The sequence below is a fragment of the Podarcis erhardii genome (assembly GCF_964252035.2).
Source record: "Podarcis erhardii genome assembly, chromosome: 18".
Taxonomy (NCBI): Eukaryota; Metazoa; Chordata; class Lepidosauria; order Squamata; family Lacertidae; genus Podarcis; species Podarcis erhardii.
In genome coordinates this window covers 8,109,755-8,129,498 of record NC_138516.1, presented here as the reverse complement: position 1 = coordinate 8,129,498, position 19,744 = coordinate 8,109,755, and the positions used below count along the sequence as shown (strand labels likewise).

The window sequence follows — 19,744 nt, the reverse complement described above, 5'->3', positions numbered from 1 at the left end:
GGCCCTTCAGTTCCAGCTGGGTTAGCGTGACATGAAAGAGCTGACAAAGCACCACGAGGGTGGAGGGAAAGGGGGGGCGGAATGGGAGCTGCCAAAAACAGCAGAGACAGTGGGCGCGGGTGCAAACAGGCACCTCGGAAACCTGCAGAGAGGTCTGGTCAGGGGGAACCTCTCTGCATAGGAGCAGTCGACAGAGACTCTCAAATCTTAGAGGCATGGGGGTTCGAGCCTTGTGTTGGCCAAAGGTTCCTGGATTGCAAGTGGGTGACTCTCGTGGTCCCTTCCGACTCTGTGTATGGTCTGTAGTCCGCTTTAGGAATGCAATATGGGCATGTCTTTAAGTTAACATCTTACATTGAAAACCTGAAAGTACCAAACTATCGAAGGCTTTTCACCAAAGCCAGACTAAACGTCTTTCCTTCTGCAGTGTTGAGAGGAGTTCCCTACCAGGACAGACTTTGCTCGTGTGCTCAAGACATCGATTCCATAAAACATATTTTGTTGCACTGTGCAAAATGTGAGCAAGCCAGGGCTGAACTGATACTACCCTTGCTGGTACCTTTCCTGGGAAAATCAGAGGCTCGCTATGTCAGGTTCCTATTGGAAGACCGGACAAACGCTAGAACATTAGCAGTGGCAAAGTTTTTATCGGTGGTTGCAAGAACCAATGATCCCTATATTCTGAACAAAATGCTTGTTTAACCTGGAGGTAGGCTGTATGAATTGTGTATTGCTTTGTAATGATTTGTTGGGTCTTTGGACCGTAATAAAGATTGTTGTTCTTTTGGTTCTACCTTGCAAGATGCATGTGGGCGAACAAAGGCTACAACAGGTTCGGCCCCGCCGAGGGCATCTCCGGATCAGAGGGAAGAAGAAGAAAAAGGGATCAAGGAGGGAGGAGGCAGTGGAGAATACAAGGCTAGCTGGACAAGCAATCTACCTGGCATGAGGCAGTTTCCTTGTGGGCTTGGCAGAGGCTTATAGGAAGACAAGGAGCTGCCTGAGCCGAAGTCTGACCATGGGGAGCAGCTGCCTACACTGACTGGCAGCAGCTCCCGGGCAGAGAATCTTTCCCAACACAGGTTCAATGTGGGTTGGGCTGGGAATGTGCCTTGCCTGAGACCCTGAAGAGCTTCAGCCAGCTATAACAGAAATAGAAATACTTTATTGTCACTTAGGCACGCGGGTATGCTGTGGGTTAAACCACAGAGCCTAGGGCTTGCCGATCAGAAGGTCGGCGGTTCGAATCCCCGCAATGACGGGGTGAGCTCCTGTTGCTCGGTCCCTGCTCCTGCCCACCTAGCAATTCGAAAGCATGTCAAAGTGCAAGTAGATAAATAGGTACCACTCCGGCAGGAAGGTAAACGTCGTTTCCATGCGCTGCTCTGGTTTGCCAGAAGCGGCTTAGTCCTGCTGGCCACATGACCCGGAAGCTGTATGCCGGCTCCCTCGGCCAGTAAAGCGAGATGAGCGCCACAACCCCAGAGTCAGCCATGACTGGACCTAATGGTCAGGGGTCCCTTTACCTTTATTGTCACTGTACCAGTGATTAAACGAGCCCCCAACCCACAATCTCTCAGTCCCTGTGTGCTGTCGTACAACCACCAAACCCTGAACGTCGGCTGCAACGTTGCTGTCTTCCATTCAGCAGCCTCACGGCCCACGGGTAGAAACTGTTCTTTAACCTGCCTTTCTATTTAACCATGAGGACTAGAGCCTTACATATTCTCAGGGGAAAGGGTTAGAGCTCAGAGGGCAGAGGCCCCTGCTTCACAAGGTCCCCGGGTTCAGTCTCGGAGGGTCTCCAAACTTTACAACTGCAGCACAGCCACGACAACGGTGTTGCCGTGCTGGGAGCTCCTGTGGGCAGCCAGCTATGGCCTCCTCTAAGGGATTCCACATTCCATTCCACCCCTTCCTCCTCGCTCTCCATGCCCCCCCCAGCAGCTGAGCCAGCATTCCACACCTCTAGAGCATGCTCTGTTCTGATGGAGGCGTTCTACTGGGCATGCTCCGTGGACACAGAATGCGGACTTTGCTTCTGGAGGGGAAAGATGGAACAAAGAGGGAACTTCGCCTTTTTGGATGCCCCCTCAAAAATACAGTGGTACCTCGGGTTACATACGCTTCAGGCTACAGACTCCGCTAACGCATAAATAGTACCTCGGGTTAAGAACTTTGCTTCAGGATGAGAACAGAAATCGGGCTCCATTGGCGCAGCGGCAGCAGGAGGCCCCATTAGCTAAAGTGGTGCTTCAGGTTAAGAACAGTTTCAGGTTAAGAATGGACCTCTGGAACGAATTACAGTGGTGCCTCGCAAGACGAAAAGAATCCGTTCCGCGAGTCTCTTCGTCTAGCGGTTTTTTCGTCTTGCGAAGCAAGCCCATTGACGGCTTAGCGGATTAGCGCTATTAGCGGTTTAGCGGCTTTTAGCGGCTTAGAAAAGGGGGGGGGAGGGGAAAAAACCCGCAGGAACTCGCAAGACATTTTCATCTTGCGAAGCAAGCCCATAGGAAATTCGTTCCGCGAGTCTCTTCGTCTAGCGTTTTTTTCGTCTTGCGAAGCAAGCCCATTGACGGCTTAGCGGATTAGCGCTATTAGCGGCTTAGAAAAAGGGGGGAAAGGGGGAAAAACCCGCAGGAACTCGCAAGACATTTTCGTCTTGCGAAGCAAGCCCATAGGAAATTTGTTTTGCGAAGCACCTCCAAAACAGAAAACTCTTTCATCTAGCGAGTTTTCCGTCTTGCGAGGCATTCGTCTTGCGGGGCACCACTGTAAGTACTTAACACAAGGTACCACTGTATATATATTTCGCCCTTCTGCAAACCTTGGGTGGGTGGGAGGGAGAACCTCCCATCCTTGCCCATTCTTCCACTTGCGTGCAGATGCAGACATTTTTTTCCGGCTGAAGATCCACAGCCAGGACATCGAGTTCTCTATTAGTACACAGGATCCCACCCACCGACAGTTTTACTGGGGAATTCCATACCTGCTGTGGCTTTTACTAGGGCAACGCAGCTTTTCCTCCGAAGCAACTGCATACTTTTTATCGATCCGCCAGTGAGCTTTGAAAGCTTCCCCGAAGGCTTTTTAAAGAACCAAATGTGATGCTTTTCTTTTTTTATATATAAAAAAAGGGTTGTAAATTACCGAGCGCTGCTCCCCCCTCGGCTCCCTTTTATCCTTCCTTCCTGCTGCCTCCGAGCAAAGCAGTAAAGAAGTGGTTTGTGCCCAACTACTGCCACAAAAAACAAATTAAAAAATCCCATCACAATCAGATAGAAGAAAGCAGCAGAAGAAGAAACCTCAAGCACTCACTTGTGGTGTCTTATCTGTTGTATTGAAAATCTCTTGGCTGGTTCGTATTCAAGCATTCCTGGAAAAGAAAAGGGAGGCAGAGAGAAACATTTAAGTTAGGCGTCAAGTACCAGGCAGCTGGTGAAAAAGGGGTTCAGAGCTGTTGCTGTCAGCATTATTATTATTTAATTTTTTTGCCACCCTTTACCCATAGATTCCAGGGCGGTTCACAATCACAACATAAAATTATGGTAAGGTAAAGGTAAAGGGACCCCTGACCATTAGGTCCAGTCGTGGCCGACTCTGAGGTTGCGGCGCTCATCTTGCTTTATTGGCCGAGGGAGCCGGTGTACAGCTTCAGGTCATGTGGCCAGCAGGACTAAGCCGCTTCTGGCAAACCAGAGCAGCACACGGAAACGCCGTTTACCTTCCCGCCAGAGTGGTACCTATTGATCTACTTGCACTTTGACGTGCTTTCGAACTGCTAGGTGGGCAGGAGCAGGGACCAAGCAACGGGAGCTCACCCCGTCATTGCGGGGATTCGAACCGCCGACCTTCTGATTGGCAAGTCCTAGGCTCTGTGGTTTAACCCACAGCGCCACCCGCGTCCCCATAAAATTACGGTATGAAGACACAAAACACGTAATTTGGGGATCATTTCCATGCTCTCTGCGGGGGCAGGAGAGAGGAAGGGTCCCTCTAGAGACAGCCAAACGGACACCCTCTGGGGTGCTGTTGGACTCCAACTCCCATCTGCCTATGGTAAAGGACAGAGGGATTTGTAGTTCCAGAAACAACTGGAGGGCCCCACATGGGCTCCTTGCTCAGTCTGAAGAGCCCTGTAAAACTCAGAAGGGTTTTCTAGGAGACAGGGGCGTTTTGCTTCGCTGCTTGTCTAACAAGTATGCACCTCCATCTCCTAACAAACTGGCGCACAAAACAGACCAATTTTTGTTTCGAACGTATTGTTGCGGGGTGGGAAGAGAGTCACAACGCGGCCAGGTCTTGCCATTGTGGCACCGGCACCTTCCCACGGGCCGATTTGGCCGGGGAGGAGCGCTTTTGATCTTGCTCGGCTTCTGCTCAACACACCTTGTAACGCTGCCGTTTACCCTGGGAGAGAGAGGAAAAAATGCTCTCCAAGGCTTCCTCCCTCTGGCTCCAGGCCTAAGCGAGGAGAGGGCCCTGGTCGGAACAGAGAGAAAGCCGTAAAGCTGCCCCAGCATGAAATGCAGTGTCGTGCGGCGATGCCCTCCTGTTGTACTCATCTAGCTTTATTGGCCGAGGGAGCCGGCGTACAGCTTCCGGGTCATGTGGCCAGCAAGACTAAGCCGCTTCTGGCGAACCAGAGTAGCGCACGGAAACGCCGTTTACCTTCCTGCCGGAGCGGTACCTATTTATCTACTTGCACTTTGACGTGCTTTCGAACTGCTGGGTTGGCAGGAGCAGGGACCGAGCAACGGGAGCTCACCCCATCACTGCGGGGATTCGAACTGCTGACCTTCTGATCGGCAAGTCCTAGGCTCTGTGGTTTAACCCACAGCGCCACCCTTAGCTCCTTTTTAAAGCAACCGTAAAAAAATTCTCACGAGCCTGCTTTTTCCACAATGCTCCATTTAGGAACTGTGATTATTATTATTATTAAACCAAGGTGCGGAAGACAATTCTTGAGGAGGAATTGTGTGGTTAATGGCACCACCCAACACAGAGGGTTTGCAAGCTGGCCCACCCCCCAAATTGGTGGGAACTTGCTCTGGAGACACACCCAACACTCAGGGAGCAAAGCTGTTCTTGTCTGGGCCGGCTTTTAATGGAGGGAAGCCCAGCTCGGTTTATGGGGCTCTTTTAAATCTATTTTGGCACGCATTTCATCCCGTCAGGAGCGTTTGGGGGGGGGGAGCAGAGACGCAGGCTCTTGCTATGTGTTTCAACATGCCGCTGCGGCCCTTCAGACGAGGCGGGCTGCAAATCCAAGAATAAAAGCAAAGTCTGTCGCGGGAGAAACAGGACCAGCTTGCTTGGAGAACAGTTCTGAGCCCGGCCTTATGTAACGGCGCTCTGAAGAGATAAAATGTGGGAGCCTTACACCAGAGTGATAACCGTCGCAAAAAAGAGAGAAGCAAAATCAAAATAGCCGTGCAGATGGCATTGGCTGCAAGGGGGAGGGAGGTTAGTCAGGGACTCGGGGAGGGGGAGAGGCAGGAACGTTTGAAGCAAGATTTCCGAAACACAGAAAAATAACCCGGGCATGCAGCGCCGCCTGCAGGAGCCGCTCAGGAACTGCAGCCTTCTGAAGCAGCGGAGGAAAAACCCAAGTGTTGGAAGGGACCACGAGGAAACTAAGGCCCAGGGGCCGGATCCGGCCCAACCGCCTTCTCAATCCGGCCCACGGACAGTCCGGAAATCAGGGTGTTTTTACATGAGTAGAATGTGTGCTTTTATTTAAAATGCATCTCTGGGTTATTTGGGGGGCCTGCCTGGTGTTTTTACATGAGTAGAATGCATGCTTTTATTTAAAATGCATCTCTGGGTTATTTGTGGGGCATAGGAATTTGTTCATTTTATTTTATTTTTCAAAATATAGTCCGGCCCCCCACAAGATCTGAGGGACAGTGGACTGGCCCCTGCTGAAAAGATTTGCTGACCTCTGCCCTCTAGCCCAACCCCCTGCGACGCAAGAATCTTTAGCCCAAAGTTGGGCTCGAACCCACGAACCTGATATTAAGGGTCTTGAGCTCTGCCGGCTGAGCTACCCCTCTGGCACCAAAATAAGAGGATGGCTAAGAGTGATGCACAAAGATTCCCTTCTAGTTCCTCTTCCCCAATCAGGATGTGTGCCTATCTCTCGCTTGCTTTCCTCCTCTCTCTTTACTCAAAGCTGCCAAGCTTCTAGTGCTCATCAAGGCTGTGAGGGAGGCCCAAGAGGCCTCCTTTGCTTCTGCCAGAAGCTGTTCCTCTTTTGCAGGAATTGCCAACGATCGAGGAGTGGCAGACGAAGATGATGGACTATGCGGAGCTGGGCCAAGCTGACCGGTAGAATCTGGAACCGAGACGACCAAAAATTTCAAAGAGACTGGAGTAGATTTATTTGGTACATGAAAAATTATTGGGAAAACATGAAGACACTTGGGCTGAAATAATTCTGGCAACGATAAATTGGAAAGCCCTTTTTGACCACAGAGAAAGAGGCGGCTTTATAAAGGTCGGAAATTGACGATCTAAAGTGTGAGTATAAATATCTGAAAATTAAAAAAAAAACAGTTGAAGGGATGGAAGGAAGTCACAAGCTTGGGAGAGCAAAGAGTATATTGTTGGTCAATGTAATGTTTGGAATACTGTGTTAAAAAAGAAAATTATAAAAACTATAAAAAGAAGAAGCTGTTCATCTGCCCTGCTGCTCCCCCCCCCCCCGCTCTTCTATAGAATTTTAGAGCTGGAAAAGGATCCTGGAGGTCATCCAGGCTGACCCCGCAAGAGTCTTGCAAAGGAAGCGTCCCCGGCTGCTGGTCGGCCAGCAGCCCCTGCTGGAGGTGCCTCCGGGAAGAGGGCATCTCCTTCATGGGCCAGCTTGCTCCACCACCGAGCCGTTAGAATGCTCAGCCAAGATCTTCTCCCCTGCTGTTTCCAGGCTTGGGGGCATGGCTCTGCCCTCTGGAGCAACAGAGAATAAAAGTTTGCTTTGCATTCTGTGGGAGATCCCTACATTCTCAAATATATATACATATACACACACACCATATTTTTTGCTCTATAAGACTCACTTTTTCCCTCCTAAAAAGTAAGGGGGAATGTGTGTGCGTCTTATGGAGCGAATGCAGGCTGCGCAGCTATCCCAGAAGCCAGAACAGCAAGAGGGATTGCTGCTTTCACTGCGCAAACGATCCCTCTTGCTGTTCTGGCTTCTGAGGTTCAGAATATATTTTTTCTTGTTTTCCTCCTCCAAAAACTAGGTGCGTCTTGTGGTCTGGTGCGTCTTATAGAGCGAAAAATATGGTGTGTGTGTGTATATATATGGAAAATATGTAACCCCCCCCCCCAAAAAAGCAGGTTCGTTTCCTGAGAAGCATTATAAGAATAATATTATAATAATTTATTATTTATACCTCGCCCATCTGGCTAGGTTTCCCCAGCCACTCTGGGCAGCTTCCAACCGAATATTAAAAACAATACAGCACCGGACATTAAAAAAATCCCTAAACAGGGCTGCCTTCGGTTGTCTTTTAAAAGCAAAATAGTTGTTTATTGAAATACATTTCCCTTGCTGGAGAGTCTCTTCCGAAACCTGTTGGAAATGAATAAAAGGCCCCCACCGTTAAATATTTACTGAGCTGTACCATAATGGCTGTTAGATAAGGAATCAAGGGCTTCGAGTGCTCTTAGAACGCTTTATCTTGCAGCGAACAAAAGGCAATAGAGCGTCCTGGCTTGTCCGTTTGAAAAAAATAAAAGAGGCCCCTTGCTAACCTTGCCTGTGGATGTGGGGCAGAAAATGTTTCATTGGATGCTTGGGTCTGCAAGAGCTGGGCTGGTTGACATTTGTTTTGCTTGTACCTGTTAACTGATGTCTCGATTTTCCACTTCTACGGTTGTCCTATTAGGCTGCGAGGAAAGGGCGGAGGGGAAATCAGTGGACCACAAGTTGAGGTCCAAAGCCTAGAGAGTGCCAGGCTACAAGGTCCTGGGAGAGGCCAGGGTTCAAATCTCCACTCGGCTGTGAAGCTCACTGGGCAATCTTGGGGGGCTAGCCGAGGCCTCTCAGCCCTAACCTACCTTGCAGGGTTGTTGTGAGGATTAAAGGAGGAAGGGGAGAAATATTGTAATAGGAATTTTATGGTCTTAGATATATGGTAATGTTCATAAGCGTACCAACCAAGCATGTACATAGATCAGCACAGGAAGGCCAACCTGGAACCATTTTGATTCCTAAACTGAGCAAATCTTTTCTCTGCAAGGTCAAAATGGAAAAGCCTCCCCATTGTCCTTTCCTTCACAAATCCTGTCTTAAGAATATGTCTGTGTCTGAATAGGGTGAGCCTGTGACCTGGCTCAGGAACTAAGTATTTATCACTACAAAAGACTGGCCAGGCTACCCAGGAAATCCAATCAAGTAACCTGCCAGACAGGAGATAAACAAGGACAAGAGATAAACAACATTTAAATTTCTTTTGAGACCGCCTTTTCTGTGATGTAGGTATGATGTATCTGAGGGGTGGTCTTAGGTTACACCCCTTCTGTGATGTATGTATGATGTTTCTGGGGGTGGTCTTGATCTACAGGGTGGTAATTTCAAAAGTATTTATAAGGTCTTGCACACCATTTTTCTGGGTCCTCCTTCTTTCCTGCGTGTGAGGGGAGCACCCTGTTGCAACAGATCCATAAAGATCAAGCTTACTAGCTGCTTTGCTTCTCAATATTCTCTGGTTGGCCTCTGTTATTTTCTCCTACCAATAGGGAACCTATGTAAGGACTCTATATGGGCTCTTGGATACCCCATAAGGGAAAAGGGCAATTTTTGTTTACAACACTACACACAGCACACAGAGGAAAAGGCGGAATGCAAATGCGATTAAATAAATGTAAAGGGTTGCAGTAAATCACACAGTCAGTTTACCTTCAGAATTTGCCACCTGGCAGTGAGGAAGCTACAGACTGAGAGCATCTGAAAGTGCCAACTATTTGGGATCATTTGGAACTATTTGGGATTATAAGAATTTTAAGGTCTCGAATATAGAATAACTATTCATAATCAGACACATATCTAAATATATGAACCATGTGTCTGAAATAGTATGGAAGAGCAATCCTGAAGCCATTTTGACTCTGCCAATGACCTCAGATATTCTTCTGCAGGAAGGGAGGCAAATGGGGAAAGCCTTCCCATTGTCTTTTTGCTTACAAATCCTCTGTTATTTGTGTATGAACAGGGTGAGCCTGCGACCTCGATCCAGGAACTAAAGTGTTAACCATCACAAAAGAATGGCCAGGCTGCCCAGGAAAGGCAATCAGTGACCATTATCAGCTATCCTGGCAGACAGGATTTCTGTTGTAGACCGCCTCCTTCTGTGATGCATGCATGATGTTTTGGGGGTGGTCTTGGGCTACAGGGGAGGCAATTTCAAAAGTGTATATAAGGGCTTTCGCACCACTGTTCGGGGTTCTCCTCCCTCCTGTGTGTGTTTTGAGTGGGGACCCTGTTGCAACAGATCCATAAAGATCAGGCTTACTAGCTGCTTTGCTTCTCAATATTCTCTGGTTGGCCTCTGTTATCTTCTCCTGCCAATAGGGAACCCACATAAGGACTTTATACAGGCTCTGGAATATCCCATAAGGGAAAGGGAGCAGTTTTTCTTAAAGCAGATTGTTCTATTTGCTCGAGCATAAGAGCAAATCATGGGACACGGGTGGCGCTGTGGGTTAAACCACAGAGCCTAGGACTTGCTGATCAGAAGGTCGGCAGTTCGAATCCCCGTGATGGGTGAGCTCCCGTTGCACGGTCCCTGCTCCTGCCAACCTAGCAGTTCGAAAGCACCTCAAAGTGCAAGTAGATAAATAGGTACTGCTCCAGCGGGAAGGTAAACGGCGTTTCCGTGCGCTGCTCTGGTTCGCCAGAAGCGGCTTAGTCCTGCTGGCCACATTCCCGGAAGCTGTACGCCGGCTCCCTCGGCCAGTAAAGTGGCCGCAACCCCAGAGTCGGTCATGACTGGACCTAATGGTCAGGGGTCCCCTTTACCTTTACCTTTAACAGCAAATCACACAGCTACAACCTTTTCCGGGGTGGAACTTTTCCTACAAAGCAAACTTGTGACATCATCATCATCATCCTCATAGGGCACTCACCTCTAAGCAGATCTGAAAGCAAAGGGCCGCAGTCCTCAGGAATCGTGTACTCCCCTTTCCCAATGTTTTCAAATAACTTATAAATATTATCGCCCTCGAAGGGATAAAGGCCGGTCGTAATGTTGTATCTGCAAACAGACAAAAGGCACAGGTGTGATCAGCGGGGTGGATCTGCAGAGAGGTGGCTGAGCTTCCCGCTTTGGCTCTCTCGCACATCACAACCTTGCTTGAAGCAGCTTGGGGGGGGTGGATCTGCAGGGGGGGGGTGGTACCCTTCCTGTCCCAGCCTCATCTCCTTGCCAAGCCCACCAGCCCCCTTCATTTCGATTATCCGTTTGTTGGCAGTACACTGGTACCTCGGGTTACCAACGCTTCGGGTTACAAACTCCGCTAACCTGGAAGTAGTTGCCTTGGGTTGAGAGGTTTGACCCAGGATGAGAACGGAAATTGCGCACCAGCAGCGCGGCGCCAGCGGGAGGCCCCATTAGTGAAAGCGTGCCTCAGGTTAAGAATGGGCCTCCGCAACCAATTATGTTCATAACCCGAGGTACCACTGTATTTATTATATGTCAACCCTATAATGCGAGAGACGTTCCCTGGATGGCTTAACGATAAAAGAGGGATTTGGAAGGAAAAAAGAGAACAATTTAAATTCAGAATAAAGCACAAATGCATACGGCCGAATTCATCCGTGTTGGGTGCATCTCAGTCTGCAAAAGAGGGGTTTTGATTAGGTGCTAAGATAGCTAAAGTAAAGGTAAAGGGACCCCTGACCATTAGGTCCAGTCGTGACCGACTCTGGGGTGGCGGCGCTCATCTCGCTTTATTGGCCGAGGGAGCCGGCGTACAGCTTCCGGGTCATGTGGCCATCAAGACTAAGCTGCTTCTGGCAAACCAGAGCAGCGCACGGAAACGCCGTTTACCTTACAGCCGGAGTGAGACCTATTTATCTACTTGCACTTTGACGTGCTTTCAAACTGCTAGGTGGGCAGGAGCAGGGACCGAGCAACGGGAGCTCAACCCGTCGTCGTGGGGATTCGAACCGCCGACCTTCTGATCAGCAAGTCCTAGGCTCTGTGGTTTAACCCACAGCGCCACCCGCGTCCCTAAGTTAGGACCCGCTAAGATAGTTAGGGACCTACAAATTCCCAGGCCACTCCTGTACCTCCCTGTTACCAACACTGATACGTATGAGGTTGCAACCTGTTTTACAATTTCCTTCTCCCCTGCTACCCCCTCAAGATGGAGGTAGCATGGCTACCTCTCTAGACTAGCTAGAGTAGAACGAGAAACTTTTCTGGCCAAGTTACTCATTTCCTACAACGCACAACTTTAACCTTTGCTTACCCGCAAACACCAGTTGGGTTTGTGTGACTGCAAGCAAGGAAAGTCTACTCTTGAAGCAGGGTTCACTAGCTGCTATCTCATCAGCCACAATCCCAATGTTGAACGCAGAGAGAGATTTTTAAAAGGCCCAGCCTACATGAGCTATTCAAGAACCGCCCTGGTGGTTATGGTCAAGGCAGGGTCTCCAAACAGGACCCTGAGGTCTGCGGAGGGGGCAAGCTGTGGTGAGCGGCAGTGTGGCATAGTGGTTAGGAGTGTTGGACTAGGACCTGGCAGAGACCAGGGCTCTGATAATAAAATAATAATAATAATAATAATAATAATAATAATAATAATAATAATAAACAACTGTGTATACTTGCCCTCCCTAGGGACGCAGGGGTCTTTCTCTCTGTGCTGGAAAAAGCCCTGGGTACCTGAATCTTTGGCTGCTAAGAGCCCTTCATCAAAGACCTCTTTCAGGGGGTAAAAGGTAAAGGGACCCCTGACCGTTAGGTCCAGTCATGGACAACTCTGGGGTTGCAGCGCTCATCTCGCTTTATTGGCCGAGGGAGCCGGTGTACAGCTTCCGGGTCATGCGGCCAGCAGGACTAAGCCGCTTCTGGCAAACCAGAGCAGCGCACGGAAACGCCGTTTACCTTCCCGCCGGAGCAGTACCTATTTATCTACTTGCACTTTGACGTGCTTTCGAAATGCTAGGTTGGCAGGAGCAGGGACCGAGCAACGGGAGCTCACCCCGTCGCGGGGATTCGAACCGCCGACCTTCCGATCGGCAAGCCCTAGGCTGTGTGGTTTAACCCACAGCGCCACCTGCGTCCCTCTCTCAGCCTAAATTACCTTAAAGGGGCATTGTGGGGATTAACAGAACCCATACACACAAGGAGGTGAGCTCCTTGAAGGGGAAAAGCGTGGGATTGAAATGCAACAATAAGATGGTACCCCGTGTCCCTTTCTGAAGGCTGGAGCCACCCCCACTTCGAATACAGAATTCATGGGTGGGGAAGGCGGTCTTAGAAAGGGGGGGACGCTGTGGCGGTGCATTCCCAATGAGTGCTGGGGCACAGTATGGAATTAAAAGCCCAGAGCTCATCCAAGAAAGGGGGTTCAGAAGAATGGCAGATGAAGATGATGGATTTTTCGGAGCTAGCTGACTTAGCAGAAGAGTCTGCGACCAGGAGGAGGAGGAGTATCAGGAAGAATGGACAAAATTTAATGATTATTTAGTTAAGCATGTAAAGCTATTTTAATGGGAAGCAGCTTGCAGATTCTTAATTGGCTTAGTATTCGATATAAGTGATGAATTAATATGTTTAATTTCAAAATGATACAAAATTTAAAGATCTTAACTTTCAAGTTAAATTTTATAAGAACGGCGATTTGGAAAACCGTTAAAAGGATATGCACTGAAATTCAACCAAGGGGAAGCGAGGATTCGCTGGGCAATGTCAATAAGTGTACTTTTTAATAAGGTTATGATTTATATTTGTTTAGAATTTTGTGAAAATTTAAAAGAAAGAAAGAAAGGGGGTTCAAGGCAGTGGGGTGGTGGGCTCGGCGGCTGCCCAGGAATGCCGCCTGCAGAGGCCAGGGCCGCTGTGAATTTGCCGGTTTCGTGCTTACAGCGTGACGCCAGCCGACCAGATGTCCACTTTGAAGCCGGAGAAGGTGTCCAGGCCGTTGGCGATTTCCGGGGGCTGAAAAGCCGGCGAGCCCTGGCTCGTTCGGCACATGTCGTCCTCTGCGAACGGGTGCAATGCCTGCGGGAGGGAGATAAACGAGAGAGGCGTGGGGAGAGAGGGGGAGAGCGCGGGTTAATCCCAGGTCAAAAGCAAAGGAAAACCAAGAATCTCCAATTCTCAGCTCCCACTTTCTGGAGAATCAGAGGAACGCCTTCCAGTCTCTCATAGACCAAACCCAAGGTGGGCCCTGGGGCTTTGGAAGAAGGGCACTTCTGAGCCCTGAAAATTAGCAGGGGACGCGAGCAGCTGTTCCCATGTTTTTTTACGGGAGATCCTCATGCTGCAACAGCTCCTAGCACAGTCCCACCGATTGGCTAGGAGCCACACGTCACAGAGAGCATGGAATAAATGAGAAATGGACTCCCATCGGACGACTTGAGAGCCGGTCGTGAGCAGGCGTCTCTGAAGGCTGCACCTATGATGCAAACCACATCTGGAATACGTCGCCTCCAGGATGACGTGAAATGTTTCAGAAAAGGGCAACCAAACGGCGACAGGGAAGAAGAAGGAGAGTTTGGATTTGATATCCCGCCTTTCACTCCCTTTAAGGAGTCTCAAAGCGGCTAACCATCTCCTTTCCCTTCCTCCCCCACAACAAACACTCTGTGAGGTGAGTGGGGCTGAGAGACTTCAGAGAAGTGTGACTGGCCCAAGGTCCCCCAGCAGCTGCATGTGGAGGAGTGGAGACGCGAACCCGGTTCCCCAGATTACGAGACTACCGCTCTTAACCACTACACCACACTGGCTCTCTTATTACAGGGGGGCTCCCTTATTAGGAAAGGACGCAGGGTTTGGAACTTTTCAGTTTAGAGAAAAGGCAAGGGGGCTGCGGCATGATGGAAGTGTTTAAAATTACGCCTGGCATGGAGAAACTGGGCAGAAACTAGGTTGATGTTAGCGGTTTCCAGTAAAAACTGGAAACTGCTCGGCAGTGGAACAGACTCCCAAGAGAGGTGGACTCTCCTTCATTGGAAGTTTCTAGGCAGAGGCTGGATGGCCATCTGTCAGGGATGCTTTTAGTTGAGATTTCTGCATTGGACTGGATGACGCTTGGTGGCTCTTCCAACTCAAAGATTCTCTTTTTTCCTGCCTTACACAGGCCATGACTGTATTTTGCTTTGTACCCAGTGACCGGTTTCCATCATTTGTTGTTTGGACTGTTTCATGCCATTCTTAATGCAGTGGTACCTCGGGATACATACACTTCAGGTTACAGACTCCGCTAACCCACAAATAGTACCTCGGGTTAAGAACTTTGCTTCAGGATGAGAACAGAAATCGTGTTCTGGCGGCAGCGGGAGGCCCCATTTGCTAAAGTGGTGCTTCAGGTTAAGAACAGTTTCAGGTTAAGAACGGATCTCCGGAACGAATTAAGTACTTAACCCGAGGTACCCCTGTAAATGCTTTTGTTAAAAAATGCTTTCAAACAGATGTTAAGTAAAACAAACAGGCTTCGCTCATGACGGTGCCCCAACGAGTGGCATTTGTGGTGCCACTGAACCCGGAGGTGGCATGAAACTGCCATAACTTGCAGCCAACGAATGAGTTTTATCCAATCCCCTTTCGAAGACTTGGATAGCTCAAGTCAGACAGCTGGGATAGCTCAGTCGGTAGAGCACAGGACTCTTAATCTCAGGGTTGTGGGTTCGAGTCCCACACTGGGCGAAAAGATTCCTGCATTGCAGGGGGTGTGGACTGGATGGGGTCCCATTCCAACTCTAAAATTCTATGAACTTAGCGGCTGTCACCTCTACAGTCACAAACATGTATAGGAGCCCTTGAGAGGTAGGCCTTACCTCTCATATACCCCATAGGTCACTGTACTCTGTAGGAGATTTCCTCCTTTAGGTTCCAAAAAATACCAGAGGCCTGCTCTATAGTAACCAGGGATCAGGACCCTTTGAGTGTGGCTGCCCCTATTCTGTGGGTCAGTCACTATCCACACTTCTCGTAAAGCTTCTTGAGACAACGACGTCTTCATTCACTTAAGAAGCTCTCCCAGCCGGATGAGAAGTTCTATTGCCTCGGATGTTCCTTCTCTATTGCTTCTAAAAATCTCTCTTTCGTCATTTGTGTTGCTTTCTTTTTGGTGGCTTACCGTATTTTTCGCTCTATAGGGCACACCGGACTGTAGGGCGCACCTAGTTTTTGGGGGGGGGCGGGGAAATAAAGGGGGGAAATTATTCCCCCCCCTCTCAGCCCCAAAGAGCAAAGAAGCCAAGACAGCCAGCAGGATCCATCCCGCTGGCTGTCTTGGCTTCCTCTTTAGCCACGCACAACCTCTCCAGCCAGGAGAGGCTGCGTGCGGCTTTGGTAGAAGCCAAGACAGCGAGCGGGAACTCCCGTCAGGCTCCGAAGGCTTGCGGATAGCTGCCCAAAGCCCGGGGTGCACAGCACTGCGCACCCCGGGCTTTGGGCTGCAGGCTGCTATCCGCAAGCCTTTGGAGCCCGGTGGGCACTCCCGCCGCGCTCCGAAGGCTTGCGGATAGCTTCAGCAAAAGCCTGCATTCGCTCCATAGGACGCACACACATTTCCCCTTCATTTTTGGAGGGGGGAAAGTGCGTCCTATAGAGCGAAAAATACAGTATGTCCTATTTTTGTAAACTGCCTTGGTGCACACAAAGAGGGAGATTCGTAGGCAAACAAAAGGCATGCCTGAGCATGGGAGCTCAAAAACCGTACCTCTGCCACGCCCAGATCCGAAATCTTCAGCGTCCCGTTGGTCGTGAGCAGGAGGTTTCCTGGTTTGATATCCTTGTGGACAATCCCTTGGCTGTGCAGGTATTCTAAGCCGTCGATAAGCTGGCAGAAGTACCTGCGTGTGGAGAGGGGAGAAGGAGAGGGGGAAACCTGGATTCAAAAAGGACGCAAAAAACAAATCCATTGAGATTCAAGTAATCCTTTCTCCTGGGCATGGTCGGCCAATTGGTGCCAAAGAAGGACAGAACTTTTTTTATGTACGCTAGAACAGCAGCAGGAATACTCATCGCGAAGTATTGGAAGACACAAGATTTACCCACCCGGGAAGAATGGCAGATGAAAGTGATGGACTATATGGAACTGGCGGAAATGACTGGCAGAATCCGAGACCAAGGTGAAGAGTCGGTGGAAGGAGATTGGAAAAAATTCAAAGTTTATTTACAGAAACATTGTAAAATTAAGGAATGTTAGAAGGTTGTTGGAATGAAGTAATGTGGTTTTAGCAGAAATGTTATAAAGGATTAGGTTAAAATTGATTTATTAATTGGTGAAAGACGAGAATTACAGTATACTAAGATAAATTATTAGGATAAAAACAAAGCTGGAAAGGATTTGCTGAAACATTTAATTGAACTAGAATACAAAAAAGGGAGGTGTGGAGCTGGTCAAGGAAATAAGTAAAGGAAAGAAAGCTATGTAAAGGTCTGATCTGTTTTTTTTTAATTGTTTGTTTGTGTTTTTTATGTCTTTGTTATTTTTCTTTTTTATTGTTGTTCCTTTTTGTAATTTTCAAAATTTGAATAAAAATTATATATATATAAAAGAGATTCAAGTAATCATACTGCTCTATTCTGCCTTGGTCAGGCGACACCTGGAGTCCTGCCTCCAGTTCTGGGCACCACAATTTAAGGAGGATATTTGCAAACTGGAAGGTGTGCAGAGGAGGTGTGCAGAAATCCACACTTGCTGCCAAATATCAGTAATATAATGATCCTGCAGGAACTGGAGCACCGGAGAAGGGGAGACAAAGGTTTTCAGGAGTCGACGTCAACAGAGGTGAGGATGCCAATGAGATCAGGACGACAGAGCAAGGGAAAACACAAACCCTTGGCCCGGTATACCTGAAGGAGCGTCTCCACCCCCATCATCCAGCTCCGAGGGCCTTCTGGCGGTTCCCTCCCTGTGAGAAGTAAGGTTACAGGGAACCAGGCAGAGGGCCTTCTCGGTGGTGGCGCCCGCCCAGTGGAACGCTCTCCCATCAGATGTCAAGGAAATAAACAATTATCTGACTTTTGGAAGACATCTGAAGGCAGCCCTGTTTAGGGAAGATTTTAATGTCTGATGTTTGATCGTGTTTTTAATGTTCTGTTGGGAGCCGCCCAGAGTGGCTGGGGAAGCCCAGCCAGATAGGTGGGGTATAAATAATAAATTGTTGTTATTGTTCAGTTTCCACTAGCACCAAAGCCAGGACTGCTCAGACAGGGTGGGGGGGCACATGAAGAAGAAGAAGAGTTTGGATTTGATATCCCGCTTTATCACTACCCGAAGGAGTCTCAAAGCGGCTAACAATTTCCTTTCCCTTCCTCCCCCACAACAAACACTCTGTGAGGTGAGTGGGGCTGAGAGACTTCAGAGAAGTGTGACTGGCCCAAGGTCACCCAGCAGCTGCATGTGGAGGAGCGGGGAATCGAACCCGGTTCCCCAGATTACGAGTCCACCACTCTTAACCACTACACCACACTGGCTCTCTAAGGGCACCCGCCTTGCTTAACTTACCCATGCGCTTGAAAGACGGGGAACTTTTTGTCAGGGACGCTGTCCAACATCTCCTGCATCCCACACACGCAGTATTCCATCACCATATACGTGAGAGGAAGAGTTAAGGAAGTGGCAGCCAGGCAGGCTTAGAAAAATCAGATATACAGTGGTACCTCGGATTACAGGCGCTTCAGGTTACAGACTCTGCTAACCCAGAAATAGTACCTCGGGTTAATAACTTTGCTTCAGGATGAGAACAGGAATCGCGTGACGGCAGCAGGAGGCCCCATTAGCTAAAGTGGTGCTTCAGGTTAAGAACAGTTTCAGGTTAAGAACGGACCTCTGGAACGAATTAAGTACTTAACCCGAGGTACCACTGTATACCACGCGGGTGGCACTGTAGTCTAAACTACAGAGCCTAGGACTTGCCGATCAGAAGGTCGGCGGTTCAAATCCCCGCAATTGGGTGAGCTCCCGTTGCTCGGTCCCAGCTCCTGCCCACCTAGCAGTTCGAAAGCACATCAAAGAGCAAGTAGATAAATAGGCACCGCTCTGGCGGGAAGGTAAACGGCGTTCCGTGCGCTGGTCTGGTTTGCCAGAAGCGGCTTAGTCACGCTGGCCACATGACCCGGAAGCTGTACGCCGGCTCCCTTGGCCAATAAAGTGAGATGAGTGCCGCAACGCCAGAGACGGCCACGACTGGACCTAATAGTCAGGGGTCCCTTTACCCTTACCTTTCCACTGTATAAGCTAATCGTCAAATGGCGCCTGAAACCTAGGTTGCCACAACAGAACACCTAGTTGCCATTCTGCCCCCCCTCCCAAAAATGAAGTTTATTGTTATTATTGTTCATTTCACTTCTGTACCACTTTGCATTTTAAAGGGAAAAAATCTCAAAGTGGTTTATAACACATTAAAAGATCAAAAAATGTAAAAAAAATTTACATTAAAAGATCAAAAAAATGGTTTATAACACATTAAAAGATCAAATAAAAAAAAATCCAGAACAAAAGAAATTCAAAACAAAACAAATTCCTTCCAGTAGCACCTTAAAGACCAACTAAGTCAGTTCTTGGTATGAGCTTTCGTGTGCATGCACACATCTGAAGAAGTGTGCATGCACACGAAAGCTCATACCAAGAACTGACTTAGTTGGTCTTTAAGGTGCTACTGGAAGGAATTTGTTTTGTTTTGACTATGGCAGACCAACACGGCTACCTATCTGTAAAAGAAATTCAAGCGTCAAAGAAAATATTTCAGATCCTTCTCAAAGGGACATGTTGCTTTCCCACCCACTATTTATCTGCCTACATAATTTATAGAGCTGTCCCATAGCAGAAGTGCTCTAGGAAGCCAGTGGGGTACAGGACCTGGGAGATCAAGTTTCGAATCCCCACTCGGTCACGAAGCTCACAGGGTGACCTTGGAGTCAGCCGCAGCCTCTTAACCAGTGATGGCCAAACTTGGCCCCTCCAGCTGTTTTGGGACTACAACTCCCATCATCCCAAGCTAACAGGACCAGTGGGCAGGGATGATGGGAACTGTAGTCCCCAAACAGCTGGAGGGCCAAGTTTGGCCATGCCTGCTCTTAACCTACCTCGCAGATTCGTTATAGGGAGGGTGAACCATGTACTCCTTGCATGAAAAACGGTGGGAGACAAATGCAAGGAATAAGCTCTTTTGTTTCCCTGCTTATGAAAGCTGGTGGGGCCAGCCAGATGGAGATGTAAGTCCCTAACCTGACGCCCAGAGATCTCTACGTGGTCACAATTGGACGCACGCCAGCTGCAAAATGCGCCTGGTGAATTTCAAACACTGCAGCCAGGCCAGAAGGGACGCGGGTGGCACTGTGGGTTAAACCACTGAGCCTAGGACTTGCCGATCAGAAGGTCGGCGGTTCGAATCCCCGCAATGATGGGGTGAGCTCCCGTTGCTCGGTCCCTGCTTCTGCCAACCTAGCAGTTTGAAAGCACGTCAAAAGTGCAAGTAGGTAAATAGGTACCGCTCCGGCGGGAAGGTAAACGGCGTTTCCGTGCGCTGCTCTGGTTCGCCAGAAGCGGCTTA

General features: G+C 49.0%; 1 protein-coding gene across 2 annotated transcripts in view; it reads right to left on the bottom strand.

Moving 5' to 3' along the window:
* The window catches only part of STK11 (serine/threonine kinase 11), a 64,626-nt gene that overhangs the window by 19,778 nt on the left and 25,104 nt on the right, over nucleotides 1-19,744 (bottom strand). For both annotated transcript variants that reach the window (XM_081846305.1, XM_081846306.1), the window contains exons 3-7: nucleotides 17,698-17,787; nucleotides 15,904-16,036; nucleotides 13,102-13,238; nucleotides 10,135-10,262; nucleotides 3,319-3,376 (exon numbers count right to left, since the gene is read on the bottom strand). In XM_081846305.1, coding sequence (XP_081702431.1) covers nucleotides 3,319-3,376; nucleotides 10,135-10,262; nucleotides 13,102-13,238; nucleotides 15,904-16,036; nucleotides 17,698-17,787 — 546 coding nt within the window. The remainder of the gene's footprint in view (nucleotides 1-3,318; nucleotides 3,377-10,134; nucleotides 10,263-13,101; nucleotides 13,239-15,903; nucleotides 16,037-17,697; nucleotides 17,788-19,744) is intronic.